This window comes from Pseudonaja textilis, chromosome Z (genome assembly GCF_049901715.1).
Source record: "Pseudonaja textilis isolate UNSWEBS1 chromosome Z, rPseTex1.2, whole genome shotgun sequence".
In the NCBI taxonomy this organism is placed as follows: domain Eukaryota; kingdom Metazoa; phylum Chordata; class Lepidosauria; order Squamata; family Elapidae; genus Pseudonaja; species Pseudonaja textilis.
The window spans coordinates 98,074,727-98,089,649 of record NC_142008.1 but is presented as its reverse complement, the minus strand read 5'-3'; the positions used below and the strand labels follow the sequence as shown (position 1 = coordinate 98,089,649).

The following is a 14,923-nucleotide window of genomic DNA, read 5'->3' as shown; positions in this document are numbered from 1 at the left end:
TTAGAAATCCAACAATATAATTTTTGGCAGTGGTATTATTTCCCCCCACCCCACCCCACCCCAGTTCTGCTTTGAAAATGTTGCCAAAGTTGCTAGCTGGTATTCAAATCTTTTTAGGGGATTGGGGTGAAATATGGAGATTAGAATTCTGGGAATTTCTCCCTCTCCCTCTCTTCTCTCTTTTAGCTATTGTTTTGTTTATGTGTAATATTTTGGAAGTGATTCAGAACTACTTCTGTTGATTTGACCATTAATCCAGTGAGTTATTAAGCTTCTAAAACAAAAGGTCATGGGTAAGAAAGAGTTATAATCCATCAAGGAAAACAAGGAAAACATTCTGTTGAGATTGGCTTCTAAGTAAAATTTGTGTCTATCTTAGTTCAAAGAAGGTAAAAAGGGTCAGGTTTCATGGATAACATGCCTATCTGATATAGATATCTTTCAATCATAGACATCTATTCATAAATCCTTTTAAATTTGGGACCATTCTAACATTATCATTAGATAATGGAGAGGTTCTTTAAGGAAGATCCAAAATATTTTTGTTCATTGATATGTTTCATATCATGTTTCATGATTCTTTGATAATTGTCTTTCACAATCTGACTCCCTACATGGAAGAATCCAACATGGAAGGTACCATGGTGAGGAAGATTGCCCCTCATTCCTAAAAGCTACATTTGAGTAGCTTTTGCTTTGGTAATGTTTAAGTAATAAAACACTTGAAAATTAGAAGCATAGGCATATATACTCTTTCCATACAGGGTTGATGGATTAATGGGATTGAAATTTAACAAAATTTAGGATGAGTTCCTTGAATTGAAATCAGTAATTAAAGTCTGATTAAATTTCATGTTTTGTCTCCAACTAGGAGTAATACTAAGATTAGTTATAAACATAAGCCCTATATTTATAATTAACTGAGACACAATCTACTTCCAACAAATGAAACAAACTTCCATAGAATGTTGGTTTCATATTCATAGAAGAAAGCTGGGATATGATACAACAAATAGATAACATTACAGCAATTGCCACACTAATTGCACTAATAAATAAAACAATAAACTGACCCATTCAAATACCACTGGGAATAAATTATGTTGAGGAAAAGAAGATCAGGGCCACTCCTAAATAAGAGACAAAGAATTTGTAGCATTCTAGATATTGGAGAATTATAACTTCCAGCAGGCCTTATCACTGGCTGGTTGTGTCTGGGGGGAATTTGAGACATATTCTTCATCCCTGCACAGATGTGAAGGAAGCACTGCAATATTAAATGAGGGAGCACCAGTTATTTTTACTGCATTTCTTAATCAGTTACTTTTATGGCGTTTAATAGATGGATTCTGCACTGAATGAGATAGCAAGACTTTGGTATATCAGGCAAAAGGCTACTTTTTGGCACTGTCCAGATATTAATGCTGTAGATTATTATCTTAAGACAGTTCCAACTCAAATATATTCTATTATTGAAACTCCAAAAAGCTCCATCAGCCAGCATGTCTATCCAACCTTCCCAGGCTAGTGCCTCTCCCTGCCCCCTCCCCAGATGGTTGGTTTACAACAGTCCTGACTATTAACAAACAATGATCACTCACAGAGACTGGGACAATGGGTGTTGTATATATTAAAAGGGCATAGAAAGGAGATCAGTATAACTCCAACTCCATGCTGCCTTATCCTCACCTATCAAAATCTACCAGTTGTGATTTAAAGAGTTAAAAAAAGAAAGAATAATTCCCCAATTTACTTTGTAAAGGGCCCAGTAAATAGCCACTGAACCATTCGGAAGCTGTCCAGTTGAGGTGAAACCCTACATTTCAGGTTTAGTCACAAGACAGAAGCAGTAATTGGTTGAGTGATTCTGCAGTTGAACATGAGGATTTCTTGAAGGTGCTAGAACTGAATAAGCTTTTTGAATGAGGAGTGAAACATTTTCAAAGGAAAAAAAAAAAGAGAAAGTCCTATCTTTTGGGGAAAGCACCTTTGGGACAACAATGACCTGGATTATTAAGAATATCCATAGACAAATGTGTGGATTAACTTTCCTACACACATCAGCCATATTCAATATATCCAGGAATGGGTAGGTGTATTCCACATTTCTAGTGGGCACCAAATTGTCAAAGGCTGAAGAAATGAACTGGAATAACAGTGTAGTAGTTCTTAAATCTTCAGCTTTCTTGAGTTACTTTAGCTACTGAGTTACTGAGATCTAGTAGCACAGAATTGGTATTAGCATTGTAATAATTCAGCTTTAACCTGTTGGATTTTTAAGAGTCTAGAAGCACTTAAAAATAGCCAATAATTTTATTTATAGAACGAAAGATTTCAGCTGGAAGCCAGAAATGGAGAACCCACGAGGATCTGATATCCGTGGACTGGTGCCAACTCGGTGGCAGTTCAAACGGACCGGCGCTTTTAGTAACAACAAGGAGCGCCCGGAATGAGGCTCAGATTGTTGCCAGAGGCCGCAGAACCGAGAAGGAGGTGCCGAGGCCTCCCGGCCATGATTTATATTCTTGAGGTTGTGTGACATACGGGGATGCCGAGCCGGGGACTGTGGGTGGGTGGTTAGCGGACGTTTTTATTACAGATTAATAATATTAGCATTCAGAACGGGAAATGAGGTTACTGGAGCCAAGGAATGTTTCCCCAAACGAAAATATTTTAAAACGATCTCTCCTTTCACAAACGAAACCTTCTCCGCGTTTCATAGAGTTCACCTCCCACTAATTCGGGGTCCATTACTTGGCGACGTCCTTTTCTCTTACCGTCACACGTGAAGGTCAACTGCCAAATAAATGTCCTTTTACACCTGAACGTACAGCGGTGAAATTATAGCTCTGTTCTCAGGCAGATTTTAAATTGAGAACGAGCGGCCCAGCTAATATTTTATCTGAAGAGTTCCGTCCCTGTCACGAAGGATCAAGAGCACAGGATTGTGTCCGCCCATTTTATGCTCAGAAAAATCTATCAGACTTCCTGTAGGGACTTCTAACTCGGGGAAGAGGATTTACCTAATTCCTCTTTCTTCTGCATGAAGATATTGTCTCACCTTCGCCTGCCGAAAAGCAACAACAAATACGAACTGTTAAGAAACACAACTCTGCCTTGCGTTTTCTTGTACTATCAAGGGGAAGAAGCCGCGCTTTGGTGCCCGGGAAAGCATACATTAAGGCTTTGTTTTTTCTCAACGAAAATAAGTGGTCTGGGTATCTGTTGTGCCATTTAAAAATTCAGAATTGGGCAATTCAGTGTGTATAAAAAGTGTTAGGACAAAAAGTCTCAAAAATCGCTTTTGGGTGGTTGAGGATGAGTTAGTCCAGAGACCCGCTGTTTTATTCAAATTATTGGCTTTCAGGACTAAATATCTCGACGTGAGCTGGCAGCTTCAAGTACTGTACAGTATTGCATTAATGATGGTAATAATAGCAACAATGAATTGCAAGTAATGCGGCTGAGAACAGAGAGGACTCTTAGTTTCTATTTGGAGTAATTTCCCCCCACTCCCATCCCAAACACCATCTATTTTAAAGTAGAGGTGCTATGCATCCCCTCCCAATGTTTACCCCTTACCTCTTTCCCTTTCTTTAAACAGACCCCTCCTTTTTCAATTTGTTCTTTTCCATTATATCTTCTGGATCACTCGCCTGAGTTTTTAATAGTACATTTGTGACCTACTTGGCACACCCCAAGCTACTTCACTAGCACCACCACAAGTGTGTAACCTTTAATTTTGCAGAGGAGGGTTGATTCATTGCCATAGCTTGCTTTGAGTTTATTCCTTGGAAAGCAATCCTATATATGCTATTCAGAAGAAAATGCCAAGGAGTTTTTTAGGATTGTCCCCAAGTAAGATTTTGTAGGATTGCTAAATAACTGCACTGTTATCCTATGCAAATTTATTCACAACCATGATCTATTGCATTCAGTATGGTTTAGTCCAAGAAAAATGTAAAGAAAAAAAAATCTGAAATAAAAATTGACCTGGTATACCAAACAACAGATAATAAATGAAGGAAGAAATACAAATTCAAAATGTTAAATCTTGCTTTCTGTTTTTGAAACTATCTTCCAATCTTGTCACTTAGGCAAAGAGACTAAACTAAATTGTATAAAAGTGCAGATTTTATCCTGGTAAAAGTTAGTTTACCGTCTGTGGTGGTCTAAAAGTAATTCTGTAGATGAAAAAAGAAGTTTGGTATCCAATCTTGCAATGGTAGTCCAAATAAAAAATAGCCTAATGCAAAAAATCATCCTTCTTAGTTTCTTAAGGAAGCCTGACCAGAAAAAACTAATATTCAGATGGAGGTCCAAGAAGTTCGTCTGTAATTCCTAGAACCATTTGGTGCAAATCAAAGGTAAAGTTGGATTTAGCAAAAGGCTCAGATGAAAAAGTTTCTCTCTGCAAAAGTATCATTAAAAAATCCATGGGCCAAATATGATGTTTTCGGATAGCCAGGGTGTATGAGGAAAGAAACCAGCCCATTCCAGCACCATCCTTTTCTCAATGCCAGTTCTTGTCAATTCAGCACCCCAAAAGGCAGAACTGGGGAAGAAGTAACAATGGATCTCTCATTTTGACATATTTACAGGACTAAAAATGTGCAGAGACCTCAACTTCTTCCTCCCACTCTCAGTTGTAATGGCAACTCTCTCTTTCCTGACAGCAGCAAAAACTGGTGCAAACCTTTTGTCTTTGCAAGCAAAGCTCCCTTTGGACAGGATGGGGTAATAAATCTTAAGTCACTGTGACATCATCTAACTATAGCTATAGCTACAGCTATATCGTCTGTATGTCTGTCTATCTATCTTTCTATCTATCATCTTCATCCATCCATCCATCCATTGGCTTATTTTACTTTTCCCGTGTGAAATTGTTTCATACATCCCCATTCCAATTACCTAATTTAGAAGTAATCTCATCAAGCAAATGGTTTTGTACCTTTCTACATGCACAAAATAACATGATGGGCTTCCAGTAATGTGCCTTTTTTATTTCTTAATACAGAGGCATCTTTTCCATGCTCAATCACACATTGCCAGACCATACAAACCCAATTACAAAATATGGCTTAATATATAAATTTGATTTGGCTCTCCTATTTTATACCCTCTTGAATGTTTAAATTTTCACTAATGCACACATATACAAAACTTCATGCTACCAGGTTTCTGTTACCTTCCTTTGAAGAGTAGCAGTCATAATTATGTCATATTCTCTATATATGACATCTAGTTTGCACCAGATGAAGTAACAGAGTACCAAAAAGGCTCTTCCTATAGCTGTACTAAAATATCAGGAGAAGAGAAAAATGTAGGAAGAGGAAGAGAGAGAATAAGATGATAGGAAGAAATGGAGGGATAGGATTCTCTTTCTGAAGATTTATTAGCATATGATAACTTGATATGTAGTTGAGAAGCATGTGGATCAATACAACTCCAGTTCTTTAGCTAGGTCTCTGTGTCCACCACGTCTCCATTTGCATATTGCTTTTTCCTTAACTGACACTGTCAGGAAGCAACCTTGGCATTTGCCCAAGCACTCACTCACTCACTCACTCACTCACTCACTCACTCACACACACACACACACCATCGCCTCTCCCCTTACCAGATAGAAAGTCTCTTTATTGTACATATCTCTTTATTCTCCCTCCCATTCTCTCTCTCTCTCTCTCTCTCCCCCCCTTCTCCTCTTTAAATGGCAAGCAGGTTATTAGTATTAGAATTAGCACTAATATTAGCATTATGTTTAAACCTCTGTCTTTGCATTGCCCTACTGAGGGTTTGATGTAAGTGATTCTTTCTATTTTCCCCTCCTCGGTACCCTGTCTGTCGGTTGGTCTGTCTATCCTTCTCTCCAGCTCTCTCTCCTCTCTTGCCTTCTGCTGTAAAGCCAGAGGCCATTGTTAACAGTGAACAGGGCGTAGGGAGAGTATAGGGCAGGGAGAATCCTCAACATGTTTGGAAGGCTGTCGAGAATCTTGTGATTTCTCCCTCTTCTCACCTTCCCCCTCCTTCCCAAACGGGGGGAGAGAGAGAGAGAGAGAGGGAGGGAGAGAGAGAGAGAGAGAGAGAGAGAGAGAGGAGCATCCCTCACCAGAGCTTCTATAGAGAGATTTCCCCCCTCCCTTTGGCGTTATGACCGGATTTCTCTCCTTAGATATTCCTTGAACATTTTTTTTAACCAAAAGGAATGGGGGGAGCTCTCCTCGCTTATTGATTGCGTTGCTTGCTGGCTGCGAAAATATATTATGTCTGCTCGCCGCGCTGCTCTCGTCAGAGGCTAAGGTAAGGTGGACCGAAATAGGCTATCAGTTGTGAATGGCGGAGACCGTGTCTCCATGATTTATAGCTGTATGACTCGCATCGCGGTTCATGAAGAGTTCACAAGCTCTAAGCTTCCTTCCACGCAGCGACTCTCGCTCGCTCGCACGCTCTCTTCTTCTTCTTCCCCCTCCTTCCCTTCCCTCCCCTTTTCTTCTACCCCCCCCCCCCTTTTGCTCTTTTTTGATATTCTGACTCCTTTATTTTCCTTCTCTTTATCCTTCCCCCTTTAACTAAAATTGTTTCTTTCTTTCTGTCTCCTTCCCTCCTTCTCCTCCTTTCCTTTCCTTTCTTTTCCCCCCTCCCTCCCTGCCTGCCCTTTTTCTAATCTAGAGTCTAATGAATACAGTAGTCTTTTACTTTGAATTGTTATTTGTTCTGTACTTATCATTACCATCTACTTTGGGAAACCAAGCTTTCAATTTTAAAAAGCTGATTAATTTTATTATAGCACAGCAATATAATTATGATTTTTTCCACCCATTATGGAGGTTAAAGGGAAAAAGGTTATGGATTTTTCCACTCTTACAGCCTTCTTTCAATTTTATCACAAGCTTTTGGACTCTTCAGCTTGTTTTTGTTTCTTTAAATATAGTTTATAAAAGACCTTAAGAAAAGAAGCATTTGTTTTGAAATATCCTTGGGAATAAAAATGAAACTTCCAAGCGGGTGAGAAACAACTTCAGGGTTGACATTTCAACAACTAAATTGCAAAGGCACGATCTTGATTTCTCATTCATTATTCCAATGGATATTCCTCTCTGTATGTATGTGTATGCATGTGTTTAACTACCACAACAATTCCTTGGAGTAAATCATTTACGATTCCACCCGTCTTAGACTAAGATAAATGACCGACATTTAGAAAGTGTTGAAAGATGAGATACAAAAAAGGATCCAAATGTTAGCTACTGAGTGCATTGATCACTTTGGATTTCTTTTTTGGGTAAGAAAGGAGATTAATATTTTAAAGATGCAGCTTAATTTAAGCCAACAAAAGCTAATGAGCAAAAACGCTTTGGTGCCTATTTCTCCTAGGCCTTCCAGCGCTCCCAGAAAATCCAAAACAAACTGGGAGGGCCTGGAGAGATAATGGCTGAGTCAGGATACTCAACCTTCTGCTTTCATCATACAATTCTACCCCCCACCTTCTTCTTCAAACCAACACTAGTTTGTCATGTTTTCTAAGAAATATTTCCTGGATGCTGAATAAAGGCAGGGCAGCTGCCCTAATTCTTTCCAGGAACACCTGGCCAAGGAAGATTTTTAGATGCCTTCCTCTAGAGAGCAATAGCTACAGTTCCGAGGCCAGGGCAGAGAAGAGGAAGAGGTGAGGTTTACCTTAGTTGTTGAATTGAATCAGTGTAGGGAAAGCTGGTCTATTTGCTATTTCCCCACAATGGGAAGAATTGAGTGGTGCCTTTCAATACTATTGTTTATGCCCCGAAAGGAAGAAAAACAGAACGAAACTGTCTGGATTGAAATATGAAGCACAGAAGGGCTGAAGAGAAATAAAGAGAATTCCTTTCCATAGATCCATGTTTTGCTCTATTAAATGCATTATATAGCTTTTATTATATTTATAAAATTAATTTTCTTATTAGTGAAAGGAGTCCCCTTTCTTTGAGAAGCATAACACCTCTGATTTTAAATAAAATAAAATGCCAACATAAAAGTAAAAGGGAAACAAAAACAGGGAACCAAATGGCATTGTGAGAAAAACGGGATTTGTTTTGTTCAAAGAGCAGTTGTGAAATGGGCTGTAGCTGGGCTTTAAGAAAGAGAGAGGCCAGCTCACACCTTGAGCAGCAACAAGACAAAATTTTAACGACTCAAGGAAGAGGAGTTTCCACAGCCAATTTCAAACGCAGTCAGAGTTGCAAAAACAGCTTCAAAAGAATCAACATCAAACAACTTGAGCTCATTCCTCTTTTGAAAGCAGCAGATTAAGTAAATTGAATCTGGAAATATTTCAGAAGTGTTAAAAATATTTTCAATATGTTAAATGTTGAATCTCAGAAGCATTTAAAGGTTAAATATAGTTTTACCCAATTTATACTTAGGTTTGATTTTGCAAAATACCTCAATCCTGAATTGGAAAAATATATTTTAATTTTGTAGGTGAGAAACACTTGGTAATTCCATGTGGGTGCATGCAAATGCTACTGAAATTAATTCCAAATAGATTAGCCAAGTGACTTTCCACTTCATAGTTTATCTGTAAGCGAATTCCACAGATTTCCAGAATTTTAACTTGCAAGCCCCCTCCTGTCCCTGTTTTCTTAGTCTTCATTCAGCCCCTAAAGAAGCGGTAGCGAGACTGAGATCCATTCATTTCTTTGGCACATGGAAATAAAATACCTGGGCCTTGCGCTGGAGCAAGTAAGCAAGTGTATGTGAAAAGGCTGGTGTGTAGAGAGGTAACTGGGCTATATCCACTGCAGAGATTTTGGAGAATTGAGTTAAATGACCTAAAATAAATCCTGCGACAGCGATTTCTTTCTCGGTCTACAGGAACTATATATATAGGTAGTGGTGTTGTTAAAAAAAATAAGCACACAAACAACAACTGAACTTTAGAACAACAGAAGAGGGAAACGCCACTGAGGAATTGATTTGGTGAACGGTTCTCTTGTATGAAGCCCCCCTCGTGTGTGTGTGAATGTGGATTATATGTATATATCTAGAAATCTTAGCCCATTGGAGAGGCGAGATGCATCTCAGAGCACCCGGCAAAAAGCTGTCGGCGGCGGCATCTGCTCCCTGCTCCCCGCCCTCCTCCGTAGCCGGCCAGCTATTCATGTCACGCGCTTTTCAGCCGCTAAGATGGATTCAGAGGCCGAGCCGTATCATTGTGTGTGCCTTCTAACCTTTCAGGTCATCTTCCAAAAGACACCGGGGGAAGGGAAGGCCCCTTGTCACGTGACCCGGGGGGTGCCAATGTCCTTCCATGAGAGGGCCAACCGGAGCCTGGTAACAGCGAGCGAGCGCCTCGGGGAACCCCAGCCATGCAGAAGACCAGCTACTACGACACCTCCCCGCTCTTTGGGGCTTATTCCTATCCGGGGGCCAACGGCTTTGGTTACGAGGGCCCTTCTCCGCAGCCTTTCCAGCCCGCGGCTCATGTGGAGAGTGATTACCAGCGTCCTGCCTGCACCCTCCAGTCTCTGGGCAACGCGGCCCCGCTTGCCAAGACGAAGGACCTGAACGGGAGCTGCCTGCGCCCCAGCTTGCCTCAGGAGCACCACCCGCCCCCGCCCGTCTCACCACCCACCAACCCCATCACCGCCACCAGCGGGAGCGGCAGCACCACATCCAACAGCACCGGCGGCAGCAATAACCATAGCCAATCGGGGGCGGTCAAAAGTGTCCCGAGCAAATCCAGCCTGGCCTCTAGTAACGCCGCCCTCACCAAGCAGATTTTCCCCTGGATGAAAGAGTCGAGGCAAAACGCCAAGCAGAAAAACAGCTCCCCCTGCGCAGGTATCTTCTGCTTTTGGAAATAGCCCCACACTTCCCATGCACCCACAGTGCCCATTACTCCCTCCCTGGCCATACACAAGCAAGCCCAGTTTAGTTATAGATAGCTGGTGAAGGGGTACAAGAAAGAGAAGTGGTGAAGGAATGCAAGCCAATGCAATATTTGCCTTTTTAAAAAGGGCATTGTTGGGCACTGTGTGTGTAGTGCTATGTTCTCCATCCATCCCCACCCCATCTGAAAGGTTTAGGCTGGGGAGGCAGCCTGCTTGGCCCTGGAAGAACATCATTGGGGCAAGCAACCTGGGTGGAACTACAATCCACACCAGCAGAGTCATGCTAGCTCAGGGTGATGGTGGTGGCCCTATTCTACATTTTTGGATTAGAATAAAGTAGTAATTAAGATAACTGAGGAAAAGGATCTCTGCCTGGAAATTAGATCTTTAGGGAAAATCTTGTTATTGAGGTGAGAAATGGATTGCAACAAAGACAGGAATCTGTCCCAGAGACAGTACTGAGAGTGCCAGAATGGAAATAGAACAAGGTATGGATACAGTAGGAGTGATTTTGTGAATTTTGCATGAAGGGCTAAAGATGGCAGGTTCCTCACTTCAGTTCTATGTATTAATAAATTCAACCTCCTTCCTACCTCCATTCCTTCAAAGGATATGGATTTGGATACTAATTACACAGGATAATTAGTATCATCTACTTATATTGAAGTAATGCTCTGTCTTTCAGACCTACAGCTGCTGTATGCAGAAGTTCTGCCGCTAGTAAAATTGGGACTCAAAACACTTCCCTTTTTGATGGTCAGAAAGTTAACTTCCATTAGTCCCAGCTGTTGGACATAGTGTAGGTTTCTACATGTGAGTTGGTCATTCTGTAATGCTCCTAACTAAAAATAAAAAAAGGAAGAACATAAACCTCTTCTCTGAAGGTAAAACACAATTGAATCCGAAAGCTTGCAATTGTCTTTGTCTCATGAAGGAGGGTCTTGCTGGTTTTGATGACTTTCCAAAGAGCTTCTATCCACCCTTCCACCATAGGGCCTTGTCATCTCTTTCTTCAGTCTGCTGGACGTAGAACGTGTCTTCTTCAAACCAGACAGTCTGGGCAGAGCTGAGTTATGGTCTCCAGTTACAATGTCTGTTTTTTACACCTGACAAAATGTATTTCCATCAAAGTCCTGAGATGTGTGTTATACTCCATTTTATATGCCATTGGTTTAGCATGGATGCTCACTAATATCCAGCAGAGATTGTCCAATTTGTTGCAGGCATGAAGGCTACTGTTTCCCAATCGCCACCTTCTAATATCATATAAAATGTATTTTGTCCATGAATAATGTAGTCATTTAGTCCAAATCTTGCCTAGTAGGAAAAGATATTTGTTTTGGTTTTTTTTCTTGATATTTGAACTATAAAATTATTAGAAATAACAGGTTTTATAGAGGACAAAGTTTATAATAGCCACAAATGTCAATGGCTCCAGATTCATTTCTAAGCACATTGGTGTCAAGATCTTAAAATCAAATGGAAGCAAGTGAGAATAATGTTATTAGAGTTCAATTCTAAGTATACTTAGATTACAATTCTTTTTTAAATATACGTTCTTTTTAAGTCAATGATGTTCCTTTCCTAATATAAATAATTTTATTTGACAATTAAACTTCTTGTAGCCAATTTGCTATACTAAGTGATTTTGAATCAGCAGCCCTATTCAAAGTTGTGTACTATGACACAGTTTAATTTGGATTAATAATTTGCATGAATGTGTTATTGCACAAAAGGTATAGAGCTAAGTCATGCTTGAATTAAGAGAGCAACCGGATTAATATGTTTGAGCATGTTAATATTGTCCTACTAAAAGGCAATAGCTGGAATCCCAGTGTGGCATCTATGTGCCTGGAGACATCACGTCTGATAGACTTTTTACATTTAAAAAACCTTTCAATTAAAAATGAATTGGAAATTGGCATGCTGCATGAGCAAAGCACCATCCTCCAGCATCACCTTTATTAACTCTAATGCCTTTGGGCCCCAATGGACTCCATTAGGTTGATTTATATGTTTTTAAAGAAAATAAAAATGATAGGTGGCTGCAGCCCAGTACTATTTCTGGATTCATGTCCACTAGCCCAGAGTAAGGACAACAGCAAACAATGTTAAGTAGTGAGCACCCTACAGGGGAACAGCCACACTGGTTGGAGGGATAGGTAACATTCTGATAAATCTGTGTTGTTTTCCCCAATGGCAGTCATTTGGGGAAAAAATAAATTCCCAAGCAGTCATTCTAAGAGAGCACCCCACAGCATATTCTAAAATTCCAAATATACCAGTGAGAACAAAAGATTTGGGAACTTCTGGGACAGATTATATCCTGATTTTCATATAGTAATTCCTCTTGCATAATCTTTAAATTCTTGAATAAAAATTTGCAAATGTTGCATTGACTAAATATTGATGGAATCATACCCTAAAAGAATAACAGTATGAATTAGATCCAGTTTCACACATAATGCCTATAATTCAGAACTAAATGCAAAAACTTTCCTCCTTTACTGAAACGTGTAAGTTTTAAGGCAATAACTTTGTAAATTTGCAGCTTCATAAACCACATGCCCTGAAGAGCATGTGGACTCTCACCAACGTTCACCAAATCTGCATTAATCTTACCCTCAAATTCTGCTTTTGTCCCATGTAAAAACATTTTCTTAAAACTCTTACACTTTCTTTACCTCTCTTCTCACTGCAAGAACACAGGGATTTTACCGTACTTCACAACAGAGAAGGGAAAGTTACAAATTTATTCAACAGATATTAACTATGGCTTCAAATTATCTGCAATTCCCCCAGGTACCATTTATCTCTGTATATATTCATGTATACACATATTTTGGGGTACAGGTTTCTTGCTTCATTCTGCAGTGGATAGACAATGGATAAAATTATGATGATAATGAAGTTTCTTACAATGCAAAACACTTGCAAATAAGGCAGAGAAGAGGTGTATGGTTGAAGGGGTGGTAAATTCTTGAGCAATAGAGTGGGGATTTTTTCCATTTCAGGTTGTGTATAGAAATCATTTGAAAAAAAAAATACTTTCCATATTACACTTGCTTCTGTGATGTGGAATAAAAAGGATTTCTACAAAGGGGAGGGGGGAGCTATTTATTATTAATAGCTCCTCCAATTGCAGTTTTAAATCATTAGTCCTGCTGCATTGCCTTAAATCTCTGTTAACATATTCTTTTGTATGTGTATCCTGGGCCTGAGTCTTTTTGCTTCACAGCCAATCTTTCTTGCAAGTCAGGATTGGAGGGTCGGGGAACAATTCCCAGTTCCTTAAAAAACAAACACAATTCTCATTTACTTTAAAGCACAAGGTAAATATCAGAATTTGGATTTGTACAGAAAGCTTGCTTTCCTTTCCATCTTTTGCACTTTTGATTATAAAAATTTCTGGACACAATCCCATAAGAAGTTCTCCTATGCAACCCTTCCTTGGAATAAGTGGAGACTTGCAATGGGTTTGTGCCTTTCAAAAGTGCTGTGTGTGTGTGTGTGTGTGTGTGTGTTTGTGTGTGTACCCTGGAAGCAGACGTCTGAGTTCTCTCAAAGCAGGCGGGCACTCACTAATTCAGACTAGCAGACCAGGCGAGCTACAAGCAGGGCAGGTTTATATACCTAGATACTTCATTTTGCCTTGCTAACCTTGCCTACATAATTTCCTCTGAAAGGGTCTGCTTCAAAATAATCGACTCCCAAATAAATTGCCCTGGATTTCTTTTCTGCATGACATGATCAAATTTTCATAAAGCGTGGGGCAGCTTTGGAGAACAGAACTCTTAATAAATGACATGATTATGGAGTGGGGACTGGGGGGAGAGTGTAGCCTTCTCGCCCATAGGAGGATTTATTAAGAAGCCTGTGCATTCAATTTTCTGCATGTAAGTAATTATCTTTGATTTCATTTCCCGACCTTCTTTCCAGAAAGCTGCAGCGGCGAGAAAAGCCCTCCAGGCTCCTCAGCCTCCAAGAGGGCCCGCACAGCTTACACCAGTGCCCAGCTGGTTGAGCTGGAGAAGGAATTCCATTTCAACCGCTACCTTTGCAGACCACGCCGAGTGGAGATGGCTAACCTGTTAAACCTCAGTGAGCGTCAGATCAAGATCTGGTTCCAGAATCGGAGGATGAAATACAAAAAGGATCAGAAGTCAAAAGGCCTTGGGTCATCCCCTGGGGGACCTTCTCCCACAGGGAGTCCGCCCCAAGCCCTACAGTCCTCTGCAGGCTTCCTGAATGCCCTACACCCCATGACTTCAAACTATGAAGCTCCATCTCCACCCTCTTTCAACAAACCACACCAGAATGCCTATGCCATGCCCACTGCCTACCAAAACCCCATCAAAGGATGCCCCAGCCAACAGAAGTATGCCAACACGGCACCCGAATATGATCCTCATGTCTTACAGGGTAATGGGAGTGGCAGCTATGGCCCCCCCAATATGCAAGGCAGCCCAGTCTATGTGGGTGGCAATTATGTGGATTCTATGCCCAACTCTGCTTCATCACTTTATGGGCTGAACCCCCTTCAACATCATCAGCCCCACAGCATGGAATACAATGGGGGGCCCCAGATGGCCTCCAACCAGCACCATGGGCCTTGTGAGGCTCACCCAACCTATACAGACCTTTCTTCTCACCATGCTTCTACTCAGGGTAGAATCCAAGAGGCACCCAAACTGACCCATCTGTGATGAAGAGCAGGGCAGACTCGGTGGGGAGTTAATAGAAAAAGGAGGTGGATGTGGGATTGGTCAGTCAGGGGACAAACTGGTTATGCAAAAAGAAATGGACAAACAAACATTTGTGTTGAAACCCTTTATGAAAATCAAACCCTATTGTTTCAGGAGCACAGTTTATGCATGCTGTGTCTTGCCATTCCTGCCAGATTTATCCCTAGAGTGATACAGTGTTTAGGAGGCTTCTGGATAAGCCATGCCCTCTGGAGTAGAAGTATTCCTGTATATTCCTCTCTCAAAGAAAGGTGAAAGCACCAGCCAGACTAAGTGCTGTTCATATGGACAAGATAACAAATCTTGATA

The 14,923-nt window shown here is 40.7% G+C and overlaps 1 protein-coding gene across 4 annotated transcripts; it reads left to right on the top strand.

Annotated features, from left to right (window-relative positions):
• Positions 1-9,221: 9,221 nt before the first annotated feature.
• HOXB3 (homeobox B3) lies at positions 9,222-14,639 on the top strand. Of its 4 annotated transcripts, none has more exons than XM_026710750.2 (3): positions 9,222-9,819; positions 13,478-13,492; positions 13,809-14,639. In XM_026710750.2, exons 1-3 carry the CDS (start codon positions 9,345-9,347, stop codon positions 14,573-14,575), a joined length of 1,257 nt encoding a protein of 418 aa, XP_026566535.1. In that variant the 5' UTR covers positions 9,222-9,344; the 3' UTR covers positions 14,576-14,639. The 4 variants fall into 4 exon arrangements, with proteins under 4 accessions (XP_026566535.1, XP_026566538.1, XP_026566536.1 ...); XM_026710753.2 differs by lacking the exon at positions 13,478-13,492 and adding an exon at positions 12,317-12,321 and having other exon boundaries at positions 13,826-14,639; XM_026710751.2 differs by lacking the exon at positions 13,478-13,492 and adding an exon at positions 11,895-11,910 and having other exon boundaries at positions 13,813-14,639.
• Positions 14,640-14,923: the final 284 nt, after the last annotated feature.

What these genes read in the sequence shown, in the direction of transcription:
- HOXB3 (XM_026710750.2), top strand. Translation starts at nt 9,345, where the DNA reads ATGCAGAAGACCAGCTACTACGACACCTCCCCGCTCTTTGGGGCTTAT.